Genomic DNA, 25980 nt, shown 5'->3' on the forward strand with positions numbered 1-25980 from the left:
TTCATGATGGACTGAAGGGGGGATAGTATATTTAAAGGTAAGCCAATGAGGAGGGAGTTGCAGTAGTCAAGGCGAGAGATAACCAGGGAGTGAATCAGGAGCTTTGTGGTTTCACTGGTTAGAAAGGGACGTACTTTAGAGATGTTGCGGAGGTTGAGGCGGCAAGCTTTGGAAAGTGATTGGATGTGGGGCTGAAAGGAGAGTTCAGAATCTAGGATAACACCTAGCACCCTGACATGTGGGGACGGGTGGATGGTTTTGCCATTGCTCTTGACAGAGAAGTCAGGGGAAGAGGCACGTGGGGGAGGAAATATTATAAGCTCGGTTTTGGACAAGTTGAGTTTGAGGAAGTGGTGTGACATCCATACAGATATATCGGTTAGTAAGTTAGTGATGCGTGAGGAGACTGATGGAGTGAGTTGAGGGGTGGAGAGATAGAGAGATAGATATATATAGATATATATATATATATTACTAGTCAATCCACAGTGATGTGGATTGACTTGTATATTTCAAAGGTGTCTTTTAGGGTACGTAGCTACGGTGAATTAGTTAACTCAGTCATAGCTCATAAAGTTAGATAAGCCAATTCTTAGTCCAGGTTTGTTCATAAAAGATGTAACTAATAAAGCTGTATAAAAAATACTAAACTTCAGCTTTAAAACAGAGAGCTATGAATGCAGCATTACTAGATGGCAGGTAAAGAACATCATGAACTTGTGACACACCCTTCTTTCTTATATCCTAACACTTTTCTGTCCATCAGCAAAACAGACCAGCCAGGACAATGGTTTGTAATTAGAACTATAGGCAAAACTTTTTTTCATTTTGGATAGAGTAAGTAAGGGTCATAACCTCTGTTGGTTTATTTTTTGCCATCTGTGCCCTATTAGGGAGATTTCCCTTTACTTCCTGTCCCATAGAAAAAAAACAGCAAGTGAGAAGGAATCCCTGCAAATTAAGGGCATTCCTTGGGGACTCTCAGGTCACCAGAACTAGTGTCCCTATTGGAACATTTCCCTTCTATTACCTTTCTGGGGACAGCCCAACATTTGGGATTATCTTTTACTTTAACTTTCAATAATAATGGTAAACATGACAAATAGAGAGGGGGAATCTCCCTAATGGGGGCACAAATGACAATAAAAACCTAATAGATGTTCTAATCCCTCTCCACTCCATCCAAAACTAAAGAAAATGTTTTGCCTTTAGTTATACTTTAATGTATTATAAAACTCTTTGTGCGTATTTATAAAGAGCAATGCTAATGTAGTTGCAAAAGAGCAATGCTAATGTAGTTGCAGGGAACCAGAAATTGCTATATTTTTGATTTGCCCTTTAAAGATGAAAAGATGAAAGGCTGAAATCTGATTGGTTGCTATGGGTTATGGCACTCTTCACATTGTCATTGCCCTGTGCACTGATTGTTACATTTGTAACACTTGTTAGGATGCATTATGTAAGTAGCTGTTTTCATCCCACAATCAGAACTCTTTATGTAAGGACAGCTCACTATTAGCAAATTATTGCTATATTTTTATTCCAACAGTACATGGAGATGAACAATGGCATTAATCACAAAGGTGTGACATTAAAAACAGTTCACGTCACTGAGCGTTCTCATTAAGAATTATTATTTTGGGATGTGACAAGATACCTGAATACCTCCGAACAATACAGAAGTGCTGGTCAGCTATTGTTACTGCAGTCATGTCTTACACTATATGCAGAAGAATTTTTTTAATGTTAGACACTTGACAGCTGGGAGGTCTGCCAAACTTTTACATGATTAATGGCTAGGTACGCACAAGCACACAATAAGCTTCAGGAGCAAGTATCTCAACAGCTCCAACATTCTAACTGGTGTTTACTCACCTTTTATGTAATAGTCCAAAAACAACTGGACAGTGAAAAAAAGTAATTTAAGTGTACCAAGATATGTTAGATCAGTCTTTCTCAACCAGAGTTCCATGGAACCTTCGGGTTCCTCCAGGTTGCTTGGAGTTCTTTGAGCAATGAGTATATTTTTACCTCTCAGATCAGTAACCACTGTCACCAATTATCTTTTTAGCTATCTGAAAAGGGTAGGGAGCATTCTTGCCAATCACTATCACAGTAGTATACTGTAAGTTGTAGAAACAGAGAATATTAGCAGGGGTTCCCTGAGATCAGAAAGTTACTTTATTAGTTCCTCCATTTAAAAGCACAAAGAAAGACTTGGTTAGATGGTTGTCACTGTTGATCTGAGACTGGGTGATCTCGCAATAAGTGTATGGGAAGCCTCAGATCGCATTATGTGAGACAGGTATTTTTGCAATAGGCAGTTTCAGCCAGAGAGCATCTGTACACACTAATGCCCTGTACACACGATCGGACATTCCGACAACAAAATCCATGGATTTTTTTCTGATGGATGTTGGCTCAAACTTGTCTTATATACACACGGTCACACAAATGTTGGAAATTCCAAACTTCAAGAACGTGGTGACGTACAACACGTACGACGAGTCGAGAAAAATGAAGTTCAATAGCCAGTGCGGCTCTTCTGTTTGATTCCGAGCATGCGTGGAACTTTGTGCATTGGAATTGTGTACACACGATCAGACAACGGATTTTGTTGTTGGAAAATTTGAGATCCAGTTCTCAAATTTTGTGTGATGGAAATTCTGATGGAAAATGTCCGATGGAGCCTACGCACGGTCAGAATTTCCGACAACAAGCTCCCATCGAACATTTTCCGTTGGAAAATCCCACCGTGTGTACGAGGCATTAGTCTGGCCATACATTATACAATTTTCCTTTAGATTTACCAAAAACCATATATTATGAGATCAAACCTAAACAACACTTTCAATTTTTATCCAACCAGGCAGGCCCTTGCACTACATCGTACAAGAAAATAGTATAATGTTTGGCCAGCTTAACCACTTCCCACCCGGCCACTGCACATAAACGGCCGGGTGGGCACTCTCTCCTGAGTGGACGTTCAGGAACGTCCCTCAGAAGGAGGCGGATCAAGCGCGTGCGTGCCCGCGCAGCGGCACGATCACGTTATGCTTGTGCACCCGGACACGGCGCATCTCTGATCGGCAGGAGAGCTCTGTGATTGGCCCTTCTGATCACATGACGGCCGTGTCCAATCACAGCCATCATGTGATGTAAACATAGAGCCGGTTGCTAGGTGATCGGCTCTCCTCACACAGAAGTTGTCGGTGAGGAGAGCGGATCGCTGCAGCCGGCTGGTGATCAGTGAGTATGAGCTGTTTTTTACAGCTTTTTACACACTGATCAACAGTGTAAAACACACATGTAAAACATGTAAACAATGTAAAACACACATGTCCCCACACACATGTTCCCACGTAGTAAAAACACCTATCCCCCACAGATTTAACAGTAACATCACATGTCCCAATGATTATCTGCACACATATGTCCGTGATCACCTGCGCACATCTGTACATGATCTAGAAAATTTCGTTTAGTTTCGATTTGTTGTCATTTGTAAAATACATAATTTAGTTCTGTTATATTCGTTATGTTACGTTAATACGTTTTCGGATAATTCGTTATTATTTCTAGAGTGTCGATATTCGTTATACTGAATCTCAAATCATGTCGAATTCATTCATTATATGCGCTATCATTTCGTTTGTATTCGTTGAAATTCGATATTTATGTATGTATATATATTCGTGATAATGATTCGTAGTTTGGAAAGTTGTTTGTTTATTGAATCTTTTAACACACACAATGATGAATATCTCTTCTTCTCTGCTCAAATACAATACAATACAATACAACACCCTTCTCACTCAGTTCTCAGGAATGCACTTTGCCAGTAATCCAACCTCCAGCACAAAATTAATCAGCTGATTGGACTGTAAGATTTACTTTGAGTTGACCTTTTGTTTCATTAGACCTTTAACGAATTACCGAATCATGTCGAATTCATTTGTTATATCCGCTATAATTTCTTTCGTATTCGTTGAAATTCATTATTTTTTTATTCGGATGCATCCGAATGTCCGAAAGATGAACAATTTGTCCGAATTTCGATTTGTTATGAAACGAATTGCACAAGCCTAACATGATCATCTGCGTACATATGTCCGTGATCACACGAACCAATTATTATACACTTAACAGGATTTTTTTACCAAAGATATGTAGCAGAATACATTTTGGCTTAAATTTATGAAAAAATTTGATTTTATTGTATTTGTTTTAAAATAGAAGAAAATATTGTTGTTTTTCCAAATTTCCACTCTTTTCCGGTTATATCTCAAAAAATAAAAAATAGAGTCGTGAATAAATACCACCAAAAGAAAGCTCTATTTGTGCGAACAAAATGATAAAAATTTCATTTGGGTATAGCATAGCATGAACGAGCAATTGTCATTGAAAGTTTGACAGCGCTGAAAGCTGAACATTGGTCTGGGAAGGAAGGGGGTTGAAAGTGCCCAGTATTGATGTGGTTAAAGTATAAGTAATGCCATCTTTGCCTCTGTTTAATCTACAACTGCCATGATGCTGCACATGTGATCAGTTATGACACCAGCCATTGGATGGTTTGACAGTTTGGTTGAGAGCACAACCAATGGGAGTGGTAAGTTTCCGGCACATGCTTTATGGATGGGTTTACTTCCGCTTTTAAAGGTGCAGTTACTAGACCACTTCATGAGAGCTCAGGGACCAAGACACACAGGATCTAGTCTACAACTTACTGATACATATTCTGTATATTTAGCATCTCGTGGCTCTGCCCTCACTGTCCCTGTAGAATTTACAGGTAGGAATTTTCCAATTCCTTTACAGAACTTATTTCATCATCTAACCTGTGATCAAGTGGAATTATAGAAACTTTTATACCGAAAACGGCATTCATTGTAATGCTTACTTTAGTTCTTTTTTGTTGTCTTTTTCAAGTGTAATTTAAGGTGTTCTCTCCCCAAAGTTTGGAGTTCCATTATGTTTGGATTCACAGTTCCAAAGGCAAGGGAATAAACTTGACTTTGGGGATTAAGGCTTGGACACCCATGTTCTCCCCGAGCCATGTGTTATCAGGTGATGTTAAACCCCTAGTCCACAATTTATAGCAGAAGAAGTTATTCTCCTTTGTCGCCACCTCCTACCTCTTTCATTTTTAAAAACATCTGTACCTCCAAATCTCTAGAATAGGGTATCCCCACCAAATAATAAATAGTCTCAAATCAGTTGGGAAACTGGAGAACAGAATGTGGACCTTGAAGAGAAACCCATTACTTTACAGTAGATGCCTTATAAGCAGTATGCACTTCATAGGAGATCTCCAGGATAAGAGTCCATTAAAGGCTAAAACCATATACCAGCAGAGTTTTGTTTGAATTTTTTTATTTTTAATTTTTTCAATTTTCTATTGGTTAGTGGAGTTAAAGCAACATTCATTTTCATCTGTAGTGATGAGAAAATCGAAAGAAGCAATATAGAATTTTTTTTTTTAAACTGTGAATATTGTTTTCGTACACAAAAAAATAGCACATACGGAAATGTGCATGTTCTAAGCACAAAAGAAACCTGTTTAATGTGTGTGGGATTCCATTCAAGTAGCAGGTCTGGATGAAATTTGAAAGGCTTTTAAACAAAATTAGTTGATTCAATGATGTCCAGAAAGAATGTTCTAATAAACTTTTCAATAATCTCTACACAAACGAAATTCTACTCATCAGAGGTATCTGATGAATGTGATAAAATAAACACATAATAGACAAGATGTCAGTTCAAAGATGACTGTACAGACGTTCTATCATTACGTAAGTGTTTATGTACTCAATGTGCTCTTTTAGTAACAGTTATTTCTGTGAATAAAAGTTTACAGGACAACCAAGTGAAACCCAGCCAACTAACTTTACCCGAGATCCAGTGATTGTCAGAGACATTTTGACCAAAACCCAATCCTGCAAAATTTAACAGGATTAACCACTTAAGGACCGAGCCTCTTTTTGAGATTTGTTGTTTACAAGTTAAAAACAGTTTTTTTGCTAGAAAATTACCGTATTCATCGGCGTATAACACGCACTGGCGTATAACACGCACCCCAAGTTTAGGAGGGAATTTTAAGGAAAAGAACTTACATTTAAATGCCCATCAATGCAGCCTTGCACAGCGTCCATCTGCATGCTTGTCCAGTGTCAATTGCAGTCTTGTCAGTGTCCATCTGCAGCCTTGTCAGTGACATTTGCAGCCTTGCCCAGTCTGCAGTTAAACTGCAATGACTTGTCAGTGTCACTGCAGTTTGAAAATGGCGCCGCCGAGATACACAGAGCCGATCCTCAGCTCCTCCCATAGTCCTGCCCAGTCCCACCCTATGATGGATATAACACAGGTCCAGTGGCGGGACTGGGCGTGACTGTGAGCGGAGCCGAGCGCCGCCCATATACATACATAGCCGAGTGTACTCGGCTAGCTCCGCTCACAGTCACGCCCAGTCCCTCTGTTATGTCCAATATAGGGTGGGACTTGGCATGACTGTGAGCGGAACTAGCCAAGCCTAGCTGAGTATGGCTATGTATGTATATCGCCGGCCGGCGCTCACTCCTCTCACAATCAGCTGGGGGGATCGGCGTATAACACGCACCCACGATTTCCCCCTGATTTTAAGGGGAAAAAAAAGTTTGTGTTATACGCCGATAAATACGGTACTTAGAACCCCCAAACATTATACTTCTTTTTTTTTTTTTTTCTAACACCCTAGTGAATAAAATGGCGGTCGCAATACTTTCTGTCACACCATATTTGCACAGCGGACTTACAAGTGCACTTTTTTTTTTAATTAAAAAAATAAGACAACAATAAGATAATGTTACGCCGAGTAAATTTATACCCAACATGTCACTCTTCAAAATTGCGCCCGCTTGTGGAATGGCGACAAACTTTTACCCTTAAAAATCTCCATAGGCGACGTTTAAAAAATCCTACAGGTTGCATGTTTTGAGTTACAGAGGAGGTCTAGGGCTAGAATTATTGCTCTCACTCTACCGATCGTGGCGATACCTCACATGTGTGGTTTTGAACACTGTTCTTTTAAAAAAAAAGTGTCACTTTTATTCCTATTACAAGGCATGCAAACATCCCTTGTAATACTAAAACAGCATGACAGGGCCTCTTAAATATGAGATCCGGGGTCAAAGAGACCTCAGATCTCATATTTACACTAAAATGCAATAATAAAAAAAAATGTCATAGTTACATAGTAGGTGAGGTTGAAAAAAGACACAAGTCCATCAAGTCCAACCTATGTGTGTGATTATGTGTCCGTATTACATTATATATCCCTGTATGTTGCGGTCATTCAGGTGCTTATCTAATAGTTTCTTGAAGCTATCAATGCTCCCCGCTGAGACCACCGCATGTGGAAGGGAATTCCACATCCTTGCCGCTCTTACAGTAAAGAACCCTCTACGTAGTTTAAGGTTAAACCTCTTTTCTTCTAATTTTAATGAGTGGCCACGAGTCTTGTTAAACTCTCTTCTGCGAAAAAGTTTTATCCCTATTGTGGGGTCACCAGTACGGTATTTGTATATTGAAATCATATCCCCTCTCAAGCGTCTCTTCTCAAGAGAGAATAAGTTCAGTGCTCGCAACCTTTCCTCATAACTAAGATCCTCCAGATCCTTTATTAGCTTTGTTGCCCTTCTTTGTACTCCCTCCATTTCCAGCACATCCTTCTTGAGGACTGGTGCCCAGAACTGGACAGCATACTCCAGGTGCGGCCAGGCCAAAGCCTTGTAGAGTGGGAGAATTATCGTTTTATCTCTGGAGTTGATCCCCTTTTTAATGCATGCCAATATTCTGTTTCTTTGTTAGCAGCAGCTTGGCATTGCATCATCTACTAGGACCCCCAGGTCCTTTTCCATCCTAGATTCCCCCAGAGGTTCTCCCCCCAGTGTATAGATTGCATTCATATTTTTGCCACCCAAATGCATTATTTTACATTTTTCTACATTGAACCTCATTTGCCATGTAGTCGCCCACCCCATTAATTTGTTCAGGTCTTTTTGCAAGGTTTCCACATCCTGCGGAGAAGTTATTGCCCTGCTTAGCTTAGTATTGTCTGCAAATACAGAGATTGAACTGTTTATCCCATCCTCCAGATCGCTTATGAACAAATTAATAGGATTGGTCCCAGCACAGAACCCTGGGGAACCCCACTACCCACCCCTGACCATTCTGAGTACTCCCCATTTATCACCACCCTCTGAACTCGCCCTTGTAGCCAGTTTTCAATCCATGTACTCACCTTATGATCCATGCCAACTGACCTTATTTTGTACAGTAAACGTTTATGGGGAACTGTGTCAAATGCTTTTGCAAAATCCAGATACACCACATCTACGGGCCTTCCTTTATCTAGATGGCAACTCACCTCCTCATAGAAGGTTAATAGATTGGTTTGGCAAGAACGATTCTTCATGAATCCATGCTGATTACTGCTAATGATACCGTTCTTATTACTAAAATCTTGTATATAGTCCCTTATCATCCCCTCCAAGAGTTTACATACTATTGATGTTAGGCTAACTGGTCTGTAATTCCCAGGGATGTATTTTGGCCCTTTTTAAATATTGGTGCTACATTGGCTTTTCTCCAATCAGCTGGTACCATTACAGTCAGTAGACTATCTGTAAAAATTAGGAACGGTCTGGCAATCACTTGACTGAGTTCCCTAAGTACCCTCGGATGCAAGCCATCTGGTCCCGGTGATTTATTAATGTTAAGTCTAATTTTAATTCTGTCCTCTGTTAACCATGGAGGTGCTTCCTGTGTTGTGTCATGAGGATAAATTTCATTTAAATGTCATTTAAATTTTTTTTTTTAAAATGGCCCTTTTAAGAGCTATGGGCGGAAGTGATGTTTTGACGTCGCTTCCGCCCTGCAATGGTATGAAGATGGGTAGGGGCTATCTTCCCCTCACTCATCTCCATACCCAGCATGGAACAACATCTGATTGCCTCCGCCGCTGCCGACAGCCCCAGTAAGCGGCGGAGGGCACCGAAGCACGGCGAGAGGGGGGCCCTCTCCCGCCGCCGATAAAAGTAATCTCACGGTGAATCCGCCACAGAGACCACTATTATCGGAAACCGGACCGCCAGCCGAAAAAGAGAATACTGGGGTTATGGCAGCTAGCTGCTGCCATAACAATGATATTCCTCTTCAAACTTAGGACGTATATTGGCGTGTTACAATCCGAAAGTGGTTAAGGATCTATCATTGGATTTCTAAGCCACCACATTTCCTCTAATCATTTTATTTAAAAAAAGAACTTTGTTCTTGTTCTGGCTAGAGTTTTTCTTGCAATCACAGACAGTGTTGACAGGGGAATCCCTACCGCCGAGCCATTGTATTCTCCAAGCTGGTGGGGGGTATTGAAGAGAGGAAGAACACAATGATTATTGCTAGCACCTATACCTGCCGCTAGCGATAATCACACGTAAAATCCAGCGGTTTGGTTGTACCGATCAACTTGGGTACAATCAGCTGAACCAGCCGAGGTTCGAACCGTCTATGGCTGGCCTTAGGATCTTGAGGTGAAAATTATAGGAGTGGATTTACAGCCTTTGATGGTTGTCACTCTAATAGGTGTCCCTTTCAGTAGCTTTCTCCTCTTCCAGTGTCATGTGTAGAAAAGTTTTTGTCTGAAGTTTCATTTTGGACTTATTTGTTTGCCTCCTTTCTAGCTCCCTTCTTCTCTCCATTGCTCTGTTCTTCCATTCCTTTGTTTCTTCTTTCACCACTGTTTTTTTCTTTATACTTCTCCATCCAAATGTCTCTCACTCTCTCTTCTTTTCCATGTTCTCCCCATACAATAAATGAATATAATATCTTTTCTGTAGAACTGGGTGGGTCAGTACACAGGCTAGTGCGGTATATCTTTAGATGGTTAAAATACTCTTTCATTGCAGGCAAAGCATTTCCCCAAGGACATGATATGACAATTCAAGCAGAGGAAAGAATTGTATTGCATTGCACAGATTGACACGCAAATAACTCGGTCTCACTCTTCTTATATTACCACAGAAAAATCCAGGCCAGTATAGGCTGCATTCTTATTCAAGGAAATACTACTACCAGGAGTCTGAAATTAGACTCATGCTCTAGTACAGAACGGTTATTGTAAAGTAGCACTGCAGCTTTAACATTTTATTTGGTGGATTATAACCTTTATCATGTGTGATCACTGGGACAGGAAGTGAGAAAATTATATCTAAAGAGGACACAGAACAATAATACGTTCACTGGAGTTTGAAGTAGAGATAGAACCATTGCCAAGTTTCCTGTAGATGTCTGTGTCCTCACTGATGAGAAATCTCAAACAGGGAGAGAGACGGCAACAAAAAGTCGGTGGAGGTAGTACATACCCCCAACAGACAGATTGCTGCCTCAGCTAGTCTCATCTCCTTGGAATAGCCCCAGTGGATTAGTGATCCAGTGGGGCTAGTGAGCGAGTACAAAGAAGGGCAACAAAGCTAATAAAGGGTCTGGAGGATATTAGTTATGAAGAAAGGTTACGAGCACTGAACTTATTCTCTCTGGAGAAGAGACGCTTGAGAGGGGATATGATTTCAATATACAAATACCATACTGGTGACCCCATAATAGGGATAAAACTTTTTCGCAGGGAGTTTAACAAGACTCGTGGCCACTCAATAAAATTAGAAGAAAAGAGGTTTAACCTTAAACTACGTAGAGGGTTCTTTACTGTAAGAGCGGCAAGGATGTGGAATTCTCTTCCACAGGCAGTGGTCTCAGCGGGGAGCATCAATAGTTTCAAGAAACTATTAGATAAGCACCTGAATGACCACAGCATACAGGGATATACAATGTAATACATATAATCACACACATGGGTTGGACTTGATGGACGTGTGTCTTTTTTTCACTCTCACCTACTATGTAACTATGTAACTATGTGATCTGTTGTCATATTTACCTACAATTGTGCAGAAGACTAAGCTCAATTTGTTAGATTTGTTTACATATCTAACCCTGCTCTACTAGGCACTAACCTGATAGTAAATAAGATCCTAGTTCTGATACTATGTCATTAGGATTGAAAGCTCATACTGTATATCTTAGCCTATTTGTCTTTTGATTTTAAAGTAGATGTAAACCCATTCTGTAAGCATGTACCTACAGGTAAGCCTACAATAAGGCTTACCTGTAGGTACTATGAATATCTCCTAAACCTTCATGGTTTAGGAGATATTCACACTTCATGCAGCTGTTGATGTCACTGGCGCATGCGCTCTGAAGGGATGGTATACCCGTGTCGTCCCCTCAGAGCTCCATAACCCAGTCTGTGACTCCTTGCGCAGGAGTGACGTCATTGTGGCGTGGCCAATCAGACGGCCGGAGGACGGCAACCCAGAAGGAAGACCAGGAGAAGATGGGAGCATCTGTCAGAGCTTGCAGCGGTGCAGGGCTTTGTTCTAAGGTAAGTATTTCATAATGTGCTAATATGCGATGCATACTAGCACATTATGCCTTTACTTTGCAGGGTTTTTTTATTAAAGAAAGATTCGCCTGGTATACTTCCACTTTAAGGCACATTTATCAATGTGTTCAATACTATAAAAGAATTCTGAATAAGCCTCCTCTCTACTGTAATCTGCCAACAATCACATATGCCGAAATTAACTCAGTTAATTAAATTCTTTGCACGCTGAAAGCAGATCTAATTAAGTCTACAGTCCAGGAGCAGGTCAAATAGAAATAATGCCATTTTTCAAGCATGTTAAATATAATGTCTTGAAATTTGTGTTACTCATTAAAGATTGCTTAAAATGGCAGACATGAGCCAGAAGCACTAATTAATATTACATTTTATATCTTCCAAAGCATTCCGGCGTGATCATGAGCATTTGTACAATGCTAAATCTTTCATCTAAAAACTGTAAAAATCCCATAATCTAATTAGCTTTCCAACAAGAAGTCTTTACATTTGAATTAAACTGGAATGGGTAATTGCTAAGAGTCACAGAAACTAATAAAACACATTCACAGTGATGGTCTGAAATATCAACAAAAGCACAGGAAAACAGTGAATGTGGACTATCTGCAGAACACTTTCATATACCATCCAGAACCCCCACCAAACCACAAAACTCAGGACATCTAATTATGTGTAGCACTATCCCCAGAGGAGCCGCTGAAGTGTTTTGTGATTTCTCTGTACACCTGAAGATGACACACCTCACTCACCCAGCACTTACCGACACACCTTGAGAAATTTCAAAGAATTTATTAGGCCAAGCATAGCCTAAAACAAGAGAGGATTAGCAAGTGTACTTATACAAACAATCTATAAGACAATACCATTACTCTGAGAGATATGGTTGAACACTTGTAGTATTCAAACAGTTGTTAACTGAACTGCATTTACCTAGCAACAACATATAAAGGCGTTAACGTCCTAACTTGCTATAACAGTACCAGTTTTATCCCATTGGCCAGTGATTGATGAAAAAAAAAAAAGCATTGACCGGCAAAGTTGGGGTCCTTGAATTAGTACCCTCGTTTAGCAGATCCCCAGATCATTAGTACCCCCGCTCAGCAGATCCCCAGCAGACCCCTGGCTCAGTAGTACCTCCAGCTCTTCTGATGCCCCACTCAGTAGAACCCCCAGCTCTGCTGATCCCCCCCCCCGCTCAGTAGTAACCTTCAACTCTGCTGATCCCCAGCTCAGTAGTAACCCCCCAAGTCTGCTGATCCACCACTAACCCCAAGCTTAGCTGGGGGTTAGTAGTAACCCCCAGATATGCTGATCCTCTGGTTTGCTGATCCTCCGCTCTCTCCAGTCCCCACTTACCTCCTGCTATATTACTCCCATGCTGCTCACCACATGTGACATCTACTAGTTCCTCCTGCTCCAGTCCCCCAGCTTTGCTGATCCTCTGCCGTTCAGGCCTATCTCTCCGGTCCCCACTCACCTTTGGCTATAGCATTCCCATGTTGTGCACCACGTGTGCTGTACCTTCCTGCTGCTCCAGGCTGCACACCAGATGTGACGTCTGCATTAGACACTCCCAGAGTATATACACATAAAACAGAAGTAATACTGACCTAGTTCACTTGTTGGTTTTTATGCATCCCTGGGATATCTCATACCTCCAAAAAAAAGCAATGATAACTCTGAATAGATGTCCCTCAAATTAGCAGGTGCTGTTAGTGAGCTTTGTGATAGACTTCTCTGGAGGCTTTGGAGATACTTTGAAGCACTAAGAAAGTGACATGGGGTATAATTTTTGAAGCAAAGCAAACATAACAGTGTGAACAGCAGTGAACTAACTGATAGTACTCAGCTTTTGGGAGCCAGTCATGACAGTTTATCTAAAATTATCCGAAGGGACAAGCACCAAATTTTTTCTCTTACAATACCAGATCTTACGATTTTTGTTTAATCAGTACAGTTTTCATTTGAAGATACAATACAAGTACAATGCAACACAATACATCACTTCCAAATTTTTACTCTGTTGCACGAGAATTTTCGTAACTTTAGTAACCTCTTCATTTTCGTTATGAAAATAGCATGCAAAAAAAATGAACGATCATTCGCCCCAAAATCTCATTGTGTGTACCAGAAATTAGGGACAAATAATCACCACCAAGATGTTTGCTTCTAGGGGCAATCATCTATCCCTAATTGCAGGTAACTGCTGCATGTGTTATTATTATTATTATTATTATTATTATTATTAAAATACAGGATTTTTACATCTGAACATTCATGGAAAGCTGCAGCCACTGTGGGCCTGTCAAATCTTTCCATGGAATGCTTGGTCACAACTATCTACATTCACCTGTGAATCCAGTTGCAGAAACATGCTGGATTCTTGCCACCTTACTCTCCAAATAGGGTATGCCCCTGCACCCCCTCCCTCATCATACACACTATACCCCTGTTACAATGCCTCCTCACCACCTGCCAAATGCTCTCTGAACAGTGTTTCAAATGTGTGTGGAGACCAAAGCATGCGTGACTGAGCCCTAATTGCAGTGTATACCACAACATGCCACATTGTAAGGGTGTGAATGCATCCTTAAAGTAATAGTAAAGGCTTAATTTTTTTCTTTAATAACGTGTAATACTTACATACTCTGTGTAGTGATTTTGCACAGAGTAACCCCAATCCTTCTCTTCTCGGGTCCCCTGCCGGCGCTTCCTGGCTCCACCCCCCGCCGCTGAGTGCCCCCTTAGTAAGCTATTATAGGGGCACTCATGCATGCTTGCTCCAGAGCCCTGTTCTGAGTGTTCCTAAGACACACAGAGTGGGACTTGGCCCTGCCCCTTCCTCACTGGCTCTCATTAACAGCAGTGGGAGCCAATGACTGAAGGTTCTGTACCTGAACCAATCAGGAGTAAGAGACCCGAGAGAGCGTTGGTTCTCTTACACATCGCTGGACCTAGATCAGGCTCAGGTATATATTAAGGGGGGGTGTGGGGAAAGCTTAGGGATGCCACCTTTTCTTCAAATTAAACCCGAACACTTTAGCGGCACACAGCAATTTTTTTATATATATATTTTTATTTTATATACATATTTGCTATTAAATAACATTTCTAATCATATGATGTTAATAACAAGAGTCCTCCTTTACATCAGAGTCCACAGAGTTCCCCTTTTACATCTGAACTCACAGAGTTCCCTTACACTGTAAGGCGGGACTCTGCAGACTCTGATGTAAAGGAGAACTCTGGGGACTCTGACATAAGGGATGTTTTGGGAACTCTGATTTAAGGGGGGGGAACACTGAACACTCTGATGTACGGAGAGGACTCTGATGTAAGGGGGAACACTGTGGCCTCTGGTGTAAAGGGGACCTCTGATGTAAGGGGTGCTCTGAGAACCCTGATTTACCTTAGTGTACTCACTCAGAGGCTGGAGAGAGAGAAGGGGGAGACTTCAGTCACAGACAGGGATGGATGGTGAGCTCATTCACCCCTTGGCAGTCAGCACCTCTCATCCAGATGTATGTGAGGCTGCTAGACTTCATATTTCCGCCCCACACTATCCTTTTCTGAGGCACAGTGCTGGGGATTGGAGTGTGGGCAGACACAGAGGGGTTGGCTCAGGAGGAAGAGGAGCAGATCGGCCCTCTCTCCTCTCCCGTCTGTGTGTTATTTTTTTTTGGGGGGGGGGGTGTTAATGTTGGCTTTGGGCAGTGTGAAAGAGAGTGTAACAGACTCTCTAAGCTTAGACAACTGCAGCCAGCAACCCTGCTGGGAAGCCATAGTCCAGTCTGAATCATGTGTCCGGGTTTCAGGCAGTCTGAAACCCGGACACATGATTCCAAACCCGAACTGTCCGGGTGAATCCTGGACAGGTGGCAACCCTAGGAAAGCTGCATACAAAAGGTTTTTTAGCTTATGGCATAGAATGCATGAAGTTAAAAGCCTTCTGCCTTTACAACCACTTTACCCACTTGAAGACTGCGCTATAGCCGAAAGGCAGCTACAGCGTGGGCCTAAATTGCCGGGAGGGCGTAAATGGAAGTCCTAGCGCTGCCCACGCCCCCACTGCAGCACGTGGATGGCCCGCTCTGTGATCACAGAATCCTTGGGACTCAGCTGATCACAGATCGGAGTAAAGGGTCAATCCCAGACCCTTTCCATCTGATCAGCTGTCAGCTAATGACAGCTGGTAATAGGCTTTTTTTTTTTTCCTCACGTTGACAGCGTGAGGAGAGAAAACAAGGCGACTACCAGCTCATGTAAAAGGGACATCAGTCCAACACACTGAAAATCACTGCTGCCCAGCAGTACCCTCCAATGTCACCTACCAGTGGCCATCAGTACTGCGAAGTAATGCCCACCTGTCATTGCCCATCAGTGCTGCCAATCAATGTCATCACCAGTGCTGCCTATATTTGCCACCTACCAGTGCAGCCTCATCAGTGCCCCGATTAGTGCCCACCGGGCCTCATGAGTGCCCATCAGTGCCGCCTTATCAGCGCATATCAATGAAGGAGGAAAATTATCTGTTTTCAAATATTTATAACAAACTATGAAAACTTTTGTTTCTTTTTTTCAAAAAAATTCAGTCTTGTTTTTTGTTTAGCAAAGACTAAAAATCCCAGTGGTGATTAAATACCACCAAAATAAAGATTTATATGTGTGAAAAAATTGATAAAACTGTCATATGGATACAGCGTTACATGACTGCACAATTGTCACTCAAAATGTGACAGCGCTGAAAGCTGGCCTGGGCTGGAAGGGGATGAAAGTGCCCAGTAAGCAAGTGGTTAGGCTGGTGTTAAAACGTGGTGAATCTGAGCCCCATGCACCCTCTAAATGTACACTGAACACTGCACCTCCTTTATCACACACAGTGTGTAGACAAGTCCCAGCACTGCAGGTCACGTGCTTCTCATGTGCCTACTAACTTTCTCACACATAATAGCAGGCAGTCACATGACATCTGATCACATGATCGCCTCCACTCCCTGTTTGTTGAGTCGCTTGCACAGAACGCCATGTCCGGACAGAGCGTCGCTACGGCAACCAGACGCTGAGCAGCTCCCACATGTCCTGTTATGGAACTGCAGTGATTCCCTGTTGTCTGCTGCGCTGATTTCACTGATTGTGTGTGCAGAGAGAGACCTCATATACTACAGCAGGAAGGGGGTCTGCTGCATGCTCTTTTATTACTACATGTATTAGGGGTAATAAAAGCCCTCCACATAGGAGCCCTATACTTCTCATTACTGATCTCCTTGGCAGAGCAGACACCTTGTATTGTACAGGAGGATCTGTCTGATGATTGCACACCACAGTGCAGGTAAGGCTGAGTCCTCATGTTACCATAATCTACAGCGATCATTCATGTTTTGTTGTATTGAAGATATGTATAAAGTAGATTAAAACCCAATTATAAAACGACACAGAAGCCTGATCTTTATGTCATTTCAAAATGTTCTTTCAGTCTTTTCAGATTTGCAGCTTTCATTAAAAGAAATCCTGGTGATCCTGCCAGGAAGGTCCTAGATCATGTACATCCTATTAGGGAGTGACAACTGGATGTGAAACTGCTGGTAGCTTCACAAATAGTTCTGTAATGTGTAATAAGATGCAGTTAGAGAGTGTGTGTGTGTAATATTAGGCTCCTTTCACATAGATGAATAAGTTGCCATAACCCCACTCAGGGGTGGGCGGTAGGGTCGGCTGCCCTGGGCGCAATGGTTTACTGTAGGGATGGGGACACTTTCCTTCTGTTTTAAGACTGACAGGAGTAGTGACAACGGCATCACTACTCCTGTCAGCCCAGCACTGGGAGAAGTAAGGAGAGGAGGAAAGATATTAACAAGCAGGCGGCAGTGTTCACAGGCACACAGGAGCTGCACTAGCAGGAAGGAGGAGGGGAAAAGGGAGCACAGCCCACATCGCTGAGTGGAGAAGTATCCAGGAGAGAGCTGGGAGTGGAGGAGAGCTATCAACAAGCATGTGCCCAGTGTTAAAATTGGGCTGTACAGTGATTTTGACAACTGAAAGACTGCTGGGTGTTGGATCCCCTAAGCTTGTACATCATGAATGGGGGGGGGGGGCACAGTTTGGCATCTTTGCCCCCTGTGCTGGATGACCTTGTCCCGCCACTGACCCCACTACTGATATGATATTATTATCATTATACAGGACTCATATAGCTCCAACAGTTTGTGCAGTGCTTTACAATATAAAGGGAGACAGTACCATTACAAAAAAAATTATATAGGAAGGTTAGGAAGATCGGAATCTAAATCTAATTTTCTTCTAAAAAATAAAGTAAAGTTGAATAAAAATAAAGTAGAATTCAGGGATATATCTAATTAATCTTAAAACTGTCCCCTCCCCTTTCCTAACACCTATTCTGACTAACCTGTTTAAGAAATATACTTATACTTATTTTCAGACCTCTTTGGTCCAGTGATCTCCCCTGTGCCAGCCAGCAGCACTGCAAGGGAGAGGAGAGGGCATTCCAACGACAGCTGGTTATGCCCGGAGTGGTGACATCACTCATAGGCTTTAATCACCCATCTGTTGTCAGCCATCCCTCCTCTCCCCTGCAGCATCAATGGCTGACACAGGAGAGCTGGATTGCATAGCCGAACCGGTACGGCCTAAAATAGGTAAGTATATATCTTTCTTGCATAGATTAATTAGCAGAGGTGATGGTGACAGTTAAAGGAGTAGTTAGGTTTTTCTGGAATACAGTATGTGTTACTTTATCTTAAGAAATAACAAATATATCGCAGAACAAACAGGTCTGTAGCAGAATTGTAAAAGTTGGTCTGGTCTATAGCTGTGGGAGGCAAAGTGGTAAAAGTAGAATTCCAGCAAAACCTAACTACTCCTGAAACTGTCCCCTTACCCCTAAAGTTCATGTGCGTGTAAAGGCAGGCATCCCAATATTTTTGGCAATATAATGTATATTTTGTTTTAAGGACAAACAAGGCTTTCTTTTTGTGATATTGTCTTGCAACAATATATTTACCTGTAGATTGCAGCCAAGTGACTGGTAGATTACAGTCTAGGCTTGCTCACCCGCCATCCCAGAGCATCAAACAGAGTGCATTGCAGAGGAATTACTTGTAAAGTTGAAGCTTTAGTAGGGAGCAGATGCTGATGCTTCCTCTGTATCGCTGGCTCCTGTCCCATGCAGAGTGAGTCAGTGTGATGCAATACACTGGGCATAATAGTACAGGGCTGCTTTCACACTGATGTGCTGCGGTCTACCCACACCATGGGTGCAGTGCAGTGTACCTGCAGCTTTCATTGATCTTTGACTTTTCCCATGCTGTTGTAAATCTCCACCTCTTTAAAGTGATACTAAAGTCTGTTTTCTTAATTTAAAAATACAAACATGTTTGACTTGCCTGCTCTGTGCACCACCACTATGGCGCCATGCTGCTGTCTCAGTTGATGAAGATAAAGAGTGTCTCCTGCAACATCTCTGGATCGAGATGTGCTCAGGTAAGTATTAGGGGGGCTGAGGGGGGCTGCTGCATACAGAAGATTTTTTATCTTAATGCATACAATGCATTAAGATAAAAAAAACCTTCTGACTTTACAACCACTTTAAGGTTGCCTACCCCTGCTGTAATTTGTCCTGTTTAAACTTACACTAAAATTATGATTTTGCTACAAAGCTATTTACAAATGAAATAAAGTTTTTTGTTTTTTTTAATTTTGCACTTTTTAAAATGTGAAACGTATAAAATATATGTTAAAGGTGTAAAAATAATAATAAGCAAAACAAACATATACAAAACAAATTTTAAATATTAATGGTTAATAAAATAGAAAAGAACAAAAGAAAATCAGCAGGAAAATAAAAATTGAATGGAGAAGCAGTAGACTATGGTTTAACAAGGGTTAAATAGAGAAACATTTGAAAAAGGAAAAAAAAAAAAAAAAAAAAAAAATTTTTTTTATTTGCCAGGTAGCCTTTATTGACATCATCTGCAAATCACATTCATCCCTTTTGATCTGCAGATGAATGAGCAGAATGATACAAAAGTAAAAGTATGTTACAGTGAGGATGATTTACTAAAGCTAGAAGATGCAAAATCAGCTCTGCATAGAAACCAATCAGCATCCAGGTTATTTGTCAAAGTTTAATTGAACAAGCTGAAGTTAGAACCTGATTGGCTACCATGTACAGCTGCACCAGATTTTGCACTCTCCAGTTGTAGTAAATCAACCCCATTGTATCTTTCTGTAGCATTTGAGCAAGTGCTATTTATAAACACTATCAGGCTGCTTTTCTGTTTGACAGCCCAAGGTGCTGACCTTTTGTGTCTACACAGCTGTGCCAGCTTTGAATAATAAAAGTCGACAGTTTACTGGGGGGTGGGGGACTTTGGATGTCCTGGAAAACATGCAGAGAGACTAGACGTGCTACACAAGTTTCTTTTGGGTGTGTGTAGCAATCCCAAAGTCTGCAACTGGTTAATAAATGTCATCAAGGTGTGTCTTTTATTTTTTTTATTGTCTCACATGAAATGAACAATTATCTTTTGATTGCTCTATTTTTTCATAAATCATTATTATAATGTGTAACGTGTTAGTTTATCACCACCGAACGACTTACTAACAGCCAAAACCAACGATCATTATTCCGTACACTTACACCTTTCCGCTGCCTTTGATGCAGTTGACCATCCACTCCTCCTCAAAAAACTCAATTTGCTTAGTATCTCTCTGTTGGTTCGAATCTTACCTATCTCACGGCTCCTTCAGTTTAATTTACAACTCCACTTCCTCCTCTCCAACTCCTCTTACCGTTGGGATCCCTCAAGGTCTGTCTTGGACCTCTACTATTTTATTTTATTTATTTCAGGTATTTATATAGCGCCGTCAATTTACGCAGCGCTTTACATATACATTGTACATTCACATCAGTCCCTACCCTCAAGGAGCTTACAATCTAAGGTCCCTAACTCACATTCATACATACTAGGGACGATTTTAGACAGGATCCAATTAACCTACTAGCATGTCTTTGGAGTGTGGGAGGAAACCGGAGTACCCAGAGGAAACCCACGCAGGCACAGGGAGAACATGCAAACTCCAGGCAGGTAGTGTCATGGTTGGGATTCGAACCAGCGACCCTTCTTACTGCTAGGCGAGAGTGCTACCCACTACACCACTGTGCCGCCCCACTATTCTCGATCTACACGTCCACCCTGGGTCAGCTGATAGCCTCCCATGGCTTCCACTACCATTTTTATGTGCCGATGACACCCAAATCTATCTCTCTGCCCCTCAGCTCAACCCATCAGTCTCCTCACACATCACTGATCTACTAACAGACATATCAGCCTGGATGTCAAACCACTTCCTCAAACTGAATCTATCCAAAATTGAGCTCTTAATACTTCCTCCCCCACGTGCCCCTTCTCCTGACTTCTCTGTCAGGATCAATGGCACATCTATCAGTCCGTCCCCACATGCCAGGATGCTAGGGGTAACCTTTGACTTTGAACTGTCCTTTCAGGCCCATCCAATCCCTGTATTAAAATCATGCCGCCTTATCCTCCGCAACATTTCTAGAATATGCCCCCTTTTAAAGCGGTTGTATACCTGTGAACGAAAAAACCTGTAAGGCAAAGACATAATCGGCTAGTATGCACTAGCTCATTACGAAATACCTACCTTAGAACGAGGCGTCGGCATCACATCCCGGTCACCGCCGAGGGAGCTGAGAATTTCCCCTCTGCGTTTATTCTGGGTTCACGGCTCCAACGATGCGCGTGGCCGGAGCCGCAATGAAGTCCTCCATGCCGGCAAGTTCCGGCACGATATGCCGGACCTTCGTACCTGGCATCAGCGGCTGCATGCAGGGTGAATATCTCCTAATCCGTGTAGGTTAAGGAGATATTCATTTTAAAAATGTTGTCATGAACAGGTGTGACCAGAACCGTGTGATCTGCGACAGAGGACACCCAAACGTATATAAGTGAAAATATAATAATTTATTAAAGTAAGTGAGTAATATAGTACAACCAACTCCAATATGACACAGTGCAATAACCAACCACAGACAGAGACCCACAAATAACAATAGACAGATAAGTACAATAAATGGGAAATACCAAGATCATAAACAATAGCAAGGCCAGGGTCATACATAGCAGATCAGCAGATGGACAGGGGATGTTCCAGAGACATAAACATAAGCCAGGCCAAGGTCATACACAGGGAGATCGGCAGATGGGGTTAGAACACAGGACAGGGAGAGGATGGATGGATCAGACTGCAGGCAGGGATGCAAGGTAACAGGTGGGGCAGGATAGGGATCTGGACAGGGAGACAGGTTCAGGGCACAGGGCACAGGATCAGATCGCTAGCAGGTCAGGAGGCGATGAAGAAATCAAGGCAAACATGTGAGTGCTTGCCGGGTATTTATATGCCTGTGATTGGCCTTAAGTGACACCTGATTGTAGGAGGTACTGTCTGCTCCACACTGCCAGGATCCATCCGCTGGTGGACGCCAGTACTGCGGCCCAAAGATGACATAACATTAACAGGGAAAAGCTCTCCTGACAGTTCCAAACTGCCAGGAGACCCCTGCTGGTGGACCTCAGTACTGCGTGCCAAATAACAGAGATTACCAGCGGATGGAACGTTTCCTGACAAATGTAAAAAAGGGGCATAAAACCGCTTTAATGACACCACCAAACTTCTAATTCACTCCCTGGTTATCTCTCGCCTCGAGTACTGCAACTCCCTCCTTATTGGATTACCTTTACATAGACCAGTGTTTCCCAACTCCAGTCCTCAAGGCACCCCAACAGGTCATGTTTTCAGGCTTACCATTATTTTGCACAGGTGATTTCACACCCTTTTACCACAGCTGTTTCATCTGAAGGAAATCCCAAAAACATGACCTGTTGGGGCGCCTAGACTATCCCCCTCTTCATTCCACAATGAATGCCGCTGCAAGACTCATCCATCTTACCAACCATTCAGTGTCCTCCACCCCTCTCTGCCAATCCCTCCACTGGCTTCCACTCACCTAATGAATAAAATTCAAAGTACTAACAATAATTTACAAGGCCATCCATAACTCTGCCCTAGTCCCAAAATACCAACCAAGCCGCTCTCTTCTGTCATCCCAAGACCTCCTGCTCTCTAGCTCCCTTGTCACCTCCTCCCATGCTCGCCTCCAGGATTTCTCCAGAGCTTCTCCCATCTTTTGGAACTCCCTACCCCAATCTGTCCGACTGTCCCCTAACCTATCCATCTTTAGACGATCCCTGAAAACCCTTCTTGTTAAAGAAGCCTATCCTGCTTCTAACTAATACACTGTTTTACTTCCTCCATCAGTTCATCCCCCACAGCAATTACCTTTTGTATGAATTGACCCTCCCTTTTAGATTGCAAGCTCTAATAAGCAGGTCCCTCTGATTCCTCTTGTACCAAATTGTAATGTAACTGTAATGTCTGCCTTCATTTTGTTAAGAGCTGTATAAATCCTGTATAATAATAATAATAATAATAATAATAATAATAACCACCTCAAGTAGCTCCTTCTTTTTCTCTCCTCAGACAGTAATGGAAACTCCCAGATTTCCAGACAATATTTTTTAACTGCTTACTTTGTCTAGGGGCGCAAGGAAAAAGCTATACTTACCTGATCCTTCGATCCTCCAGAAAACAGCGCTCCCCCACGTCCATCGTTGGACTGTTCCTTCTGTCCTCATGTCTAGAGCTGGTCTGTGGGCATAATGACGTCAGGAACAGTCCATTCACAAGACCGCTAGCATGTGGCGGGGACCGATCTTGTGCTCAGAGGAACGACGGATTAGGTAAGTATATCTCTGCTCCGCAGTCTCCTGGACAATTAATTTTCCTTAAAAAGCTTTTCTTTAAAGCTGAACTCCAGATTTGATTTTACTTTAAATAGATCATTTGGAACAAGCGGATGCAAACAAACTGTTTTCTTTTACTAATACATGTGCTAGGAGTCATTCCAAAGGACTGAGCACCACTCCATTTTTTTTTTCTGGGAACAGGACACGAGGTCCCTGTAACGCTTCTGGAACACAGCGCTGTATACTGTATAGGGCTGATGCTACAATCAGTTTATACAGTGCTCCCAGCAGTCACATGTTCTAATGAAGGAAATCATTTGTTTAGGCCAGCTTGGTCTAAATGAACTATCAGGTCTTAACAACTTCAATACCAGGCATTTCCACCCCCTTCCTGCCCAGGACAATTTTCAGCTTTCAGCGCTGTCACGCTTTACATGCAACACTGTTTTTTTTTTTTTTTTTTTCTAAATAAACCAAAATAAAACACGAACATTTTGAAAATTTCTTTTTTTTTTCATTATTGTTCTATCATTTTGTAAATAATATTTTTTAAATAAATTTAGGCCAAACTGTATTCTGGTACATTTCTTTGGTGAAAATAACCCAAATCAGTGTATATTATTTAGTCTGTAGGAAAGTTAGAGTCCACAAACTGTTGTATATATCTGAAAAATTGATCAATCGTGATGTACTGATGGTCTATCTCATTTCTTGAGGCCTGAAAACGTCAGGATAGGACAAATATCCCCCAAATGACCTGTTTTTTGAAAAAGTAGACAGTCCGAGGTATTTAGTAAGAGGCATGGCGAGTTTTTTGAAGTTGTCATTTTTTTACATAATGTTTGGGAAAATTAACAAATTACAAAAAAAAAATGTTTTTCACAATTTGCCCTGTGATCTGCTGTTTTGGTCACATAGTACCAGCAGAAGCCAGTAAACTGATCAGACATAAGCTGTGTCTGGTGGACACAGCGGGTGACAGATTGCACTGCAGCGTGGACCGTAGGGTGCAGTCCAGGAGGACATCATATGACATTCACCCGTAACCATGAATTTCCTGCCCAGCCTATAGACAAATAATGTAGGTTGGTTAAACTGTACATTAAACTGTTTGCCCAGAGTTCCACTTTATTATGACTCCACCAACCAAACAAGCTTACTGGCAAAAGTAGCTGCAAAAAAGTATTTAAACCTAAACTAAACCCTTCTATCTTTTTCAGCCAAGGAAACAGCATCTTGGCCTCTGTTTGATCTGCACTGGCCATGGTACTGCACATATGATCAGTTATGACACCAGTCATTTTTTTATGGTTTAACAGTTTGGTTGACAGCACAAGCAAATGTGACAGCATTCCTGGCATGCCAGGAATGTAACTGTTTTTTGAAACCTTTAAATTGATGGGTTTACTACAGCTTACGTTCACCTCTCAGATTGACTTTTAGCTTCCTTCACTTCCTCCATAATATATGCTGCTATTTGTTTATTTACATTTTTTTTTTTTTCATCCAGCTCTGCCCTCCCACAGCCATTCTCGTCTAGGTGAGAATGACATGTCCCTGTCCCACACACTCCTGGGATATTCATGTCACATATCCCAGGATGCTGCAGGGGCACACAATGGGCTGTAGGTGGACCCAGCAGCATGACATAAGGGGCTGGCTATAAAACTCGGAAGAGACAGCTGGCTCCTGATGACTTTTGGGAGTGTCTGTCTGCTCTTTCCCTCACTGTACTCAGTGGTTCCTACTACTATTGTCCTGAGCGCAGCAAGCACACAGAAAATTGACACTCCTGGAAGTGTCAGTTTATAAGGAAACTTCACTCCACAGGTTCTGTTTAATGTAGCAGTGGTCAGCAGCGTATGCACAGGATAGGTGAGTGTCTACTATCTTCTTTGCAGATACTTCTTTTTACACTAGGTTTGTTTATGTGACAAGGTTACTTTACTTTTTACCATAAAATATGATGTGCTCATTTCTGTTAAACCTACCGATATTGTTAAATGAATGCGCAGAAAACACATTATCCTCATCATTTTCCAGCCATTAAATGAAAAAGAATATATGTACATCGTCATCATAGCTCATGACTTCCATTACAACTTTGTTTTAGTGGTGAACAAATCACAATGGAAGACTCGAGTGGTTCAGTGACATGTTGTCCTGATGTGTACAGCGTGGAGGAGGACCAAGCCGCTCGTGTAATCCAGAGGGCGTTCCGCAGGATTCTAGTAAGTATTAAAGACAAATATGTTTTATGATGTGGATAATGACCTCAGTGAGCTCCGTTTGTCACATCAGTTGTGAACAATTATGACCATGTTCAGGACACTATATGAGGAAGTCTTGTTAACATCCAATAAAACATTTTATTTCTCTTTAATAAAATACCAAGGCCCTATGTCATACATATTACCGGTGTTTGTGTAAGTTTAGTAATTTATATAAGGCTATGTTAATAGTTTTATAAAATTATGATTTGTACATTTTTGTACTTAGATCTGTGTTTATAGCATCTGTTGTTTTTTTTGTTTTTTTTTCTGGCACAGTAATAAAAATATTAGTACACAGCCACAGCAGAATTGGGGCATATTTGCCAAGGAATGCGAGACTCTACCAAAGGTCAATACCTGATACTAAGAACAC

At 41.8% G+C, this 25980-nt stretch overlaps 1 protein-coding gene across 1 annotated transcript in view; it reads left to right on the forward strand.

The window, feature by feature from the left end:
• The first annotated feature begins 16462 nt into the window (after positions 1–16462).
• Positions 16463–25980, forward strand: part of LG02H11orf65 (linkage group 02 C11orf65 homolog) — a 60210-nt gene continuing 50692 nt past the window's right edge. The window contains exons 1-2 of the mRNA XM_073613496.1: positions 16463–16820; positions 25448–25565. Coding sequence (XP_073469597.1) covers positions 25464–25565 — 102 coding nt within the window. The 5' untranslated portion in view covers positions 16463–16820; positions 25448–25463. The remainder of the gene's footprint in view (positions 16821–25447; positions 25566–25980) is intronic.

Source organism: Aquarana catesbeiana, linkage group LG02, assembly GCF_042186555.1.
Source record: "Aquarana catesbeiana isolate 2022-GZ linkage group LG02, ASM4218655v1, whole genome shotgun sequence".
NCBI classification, from domain to species: domain Eukaryota; kingdom Metazoa; phylum Chordata; class Amphibia; order Anura; family Ranidae; genus Aquarana; species Aquarana catesbeiana.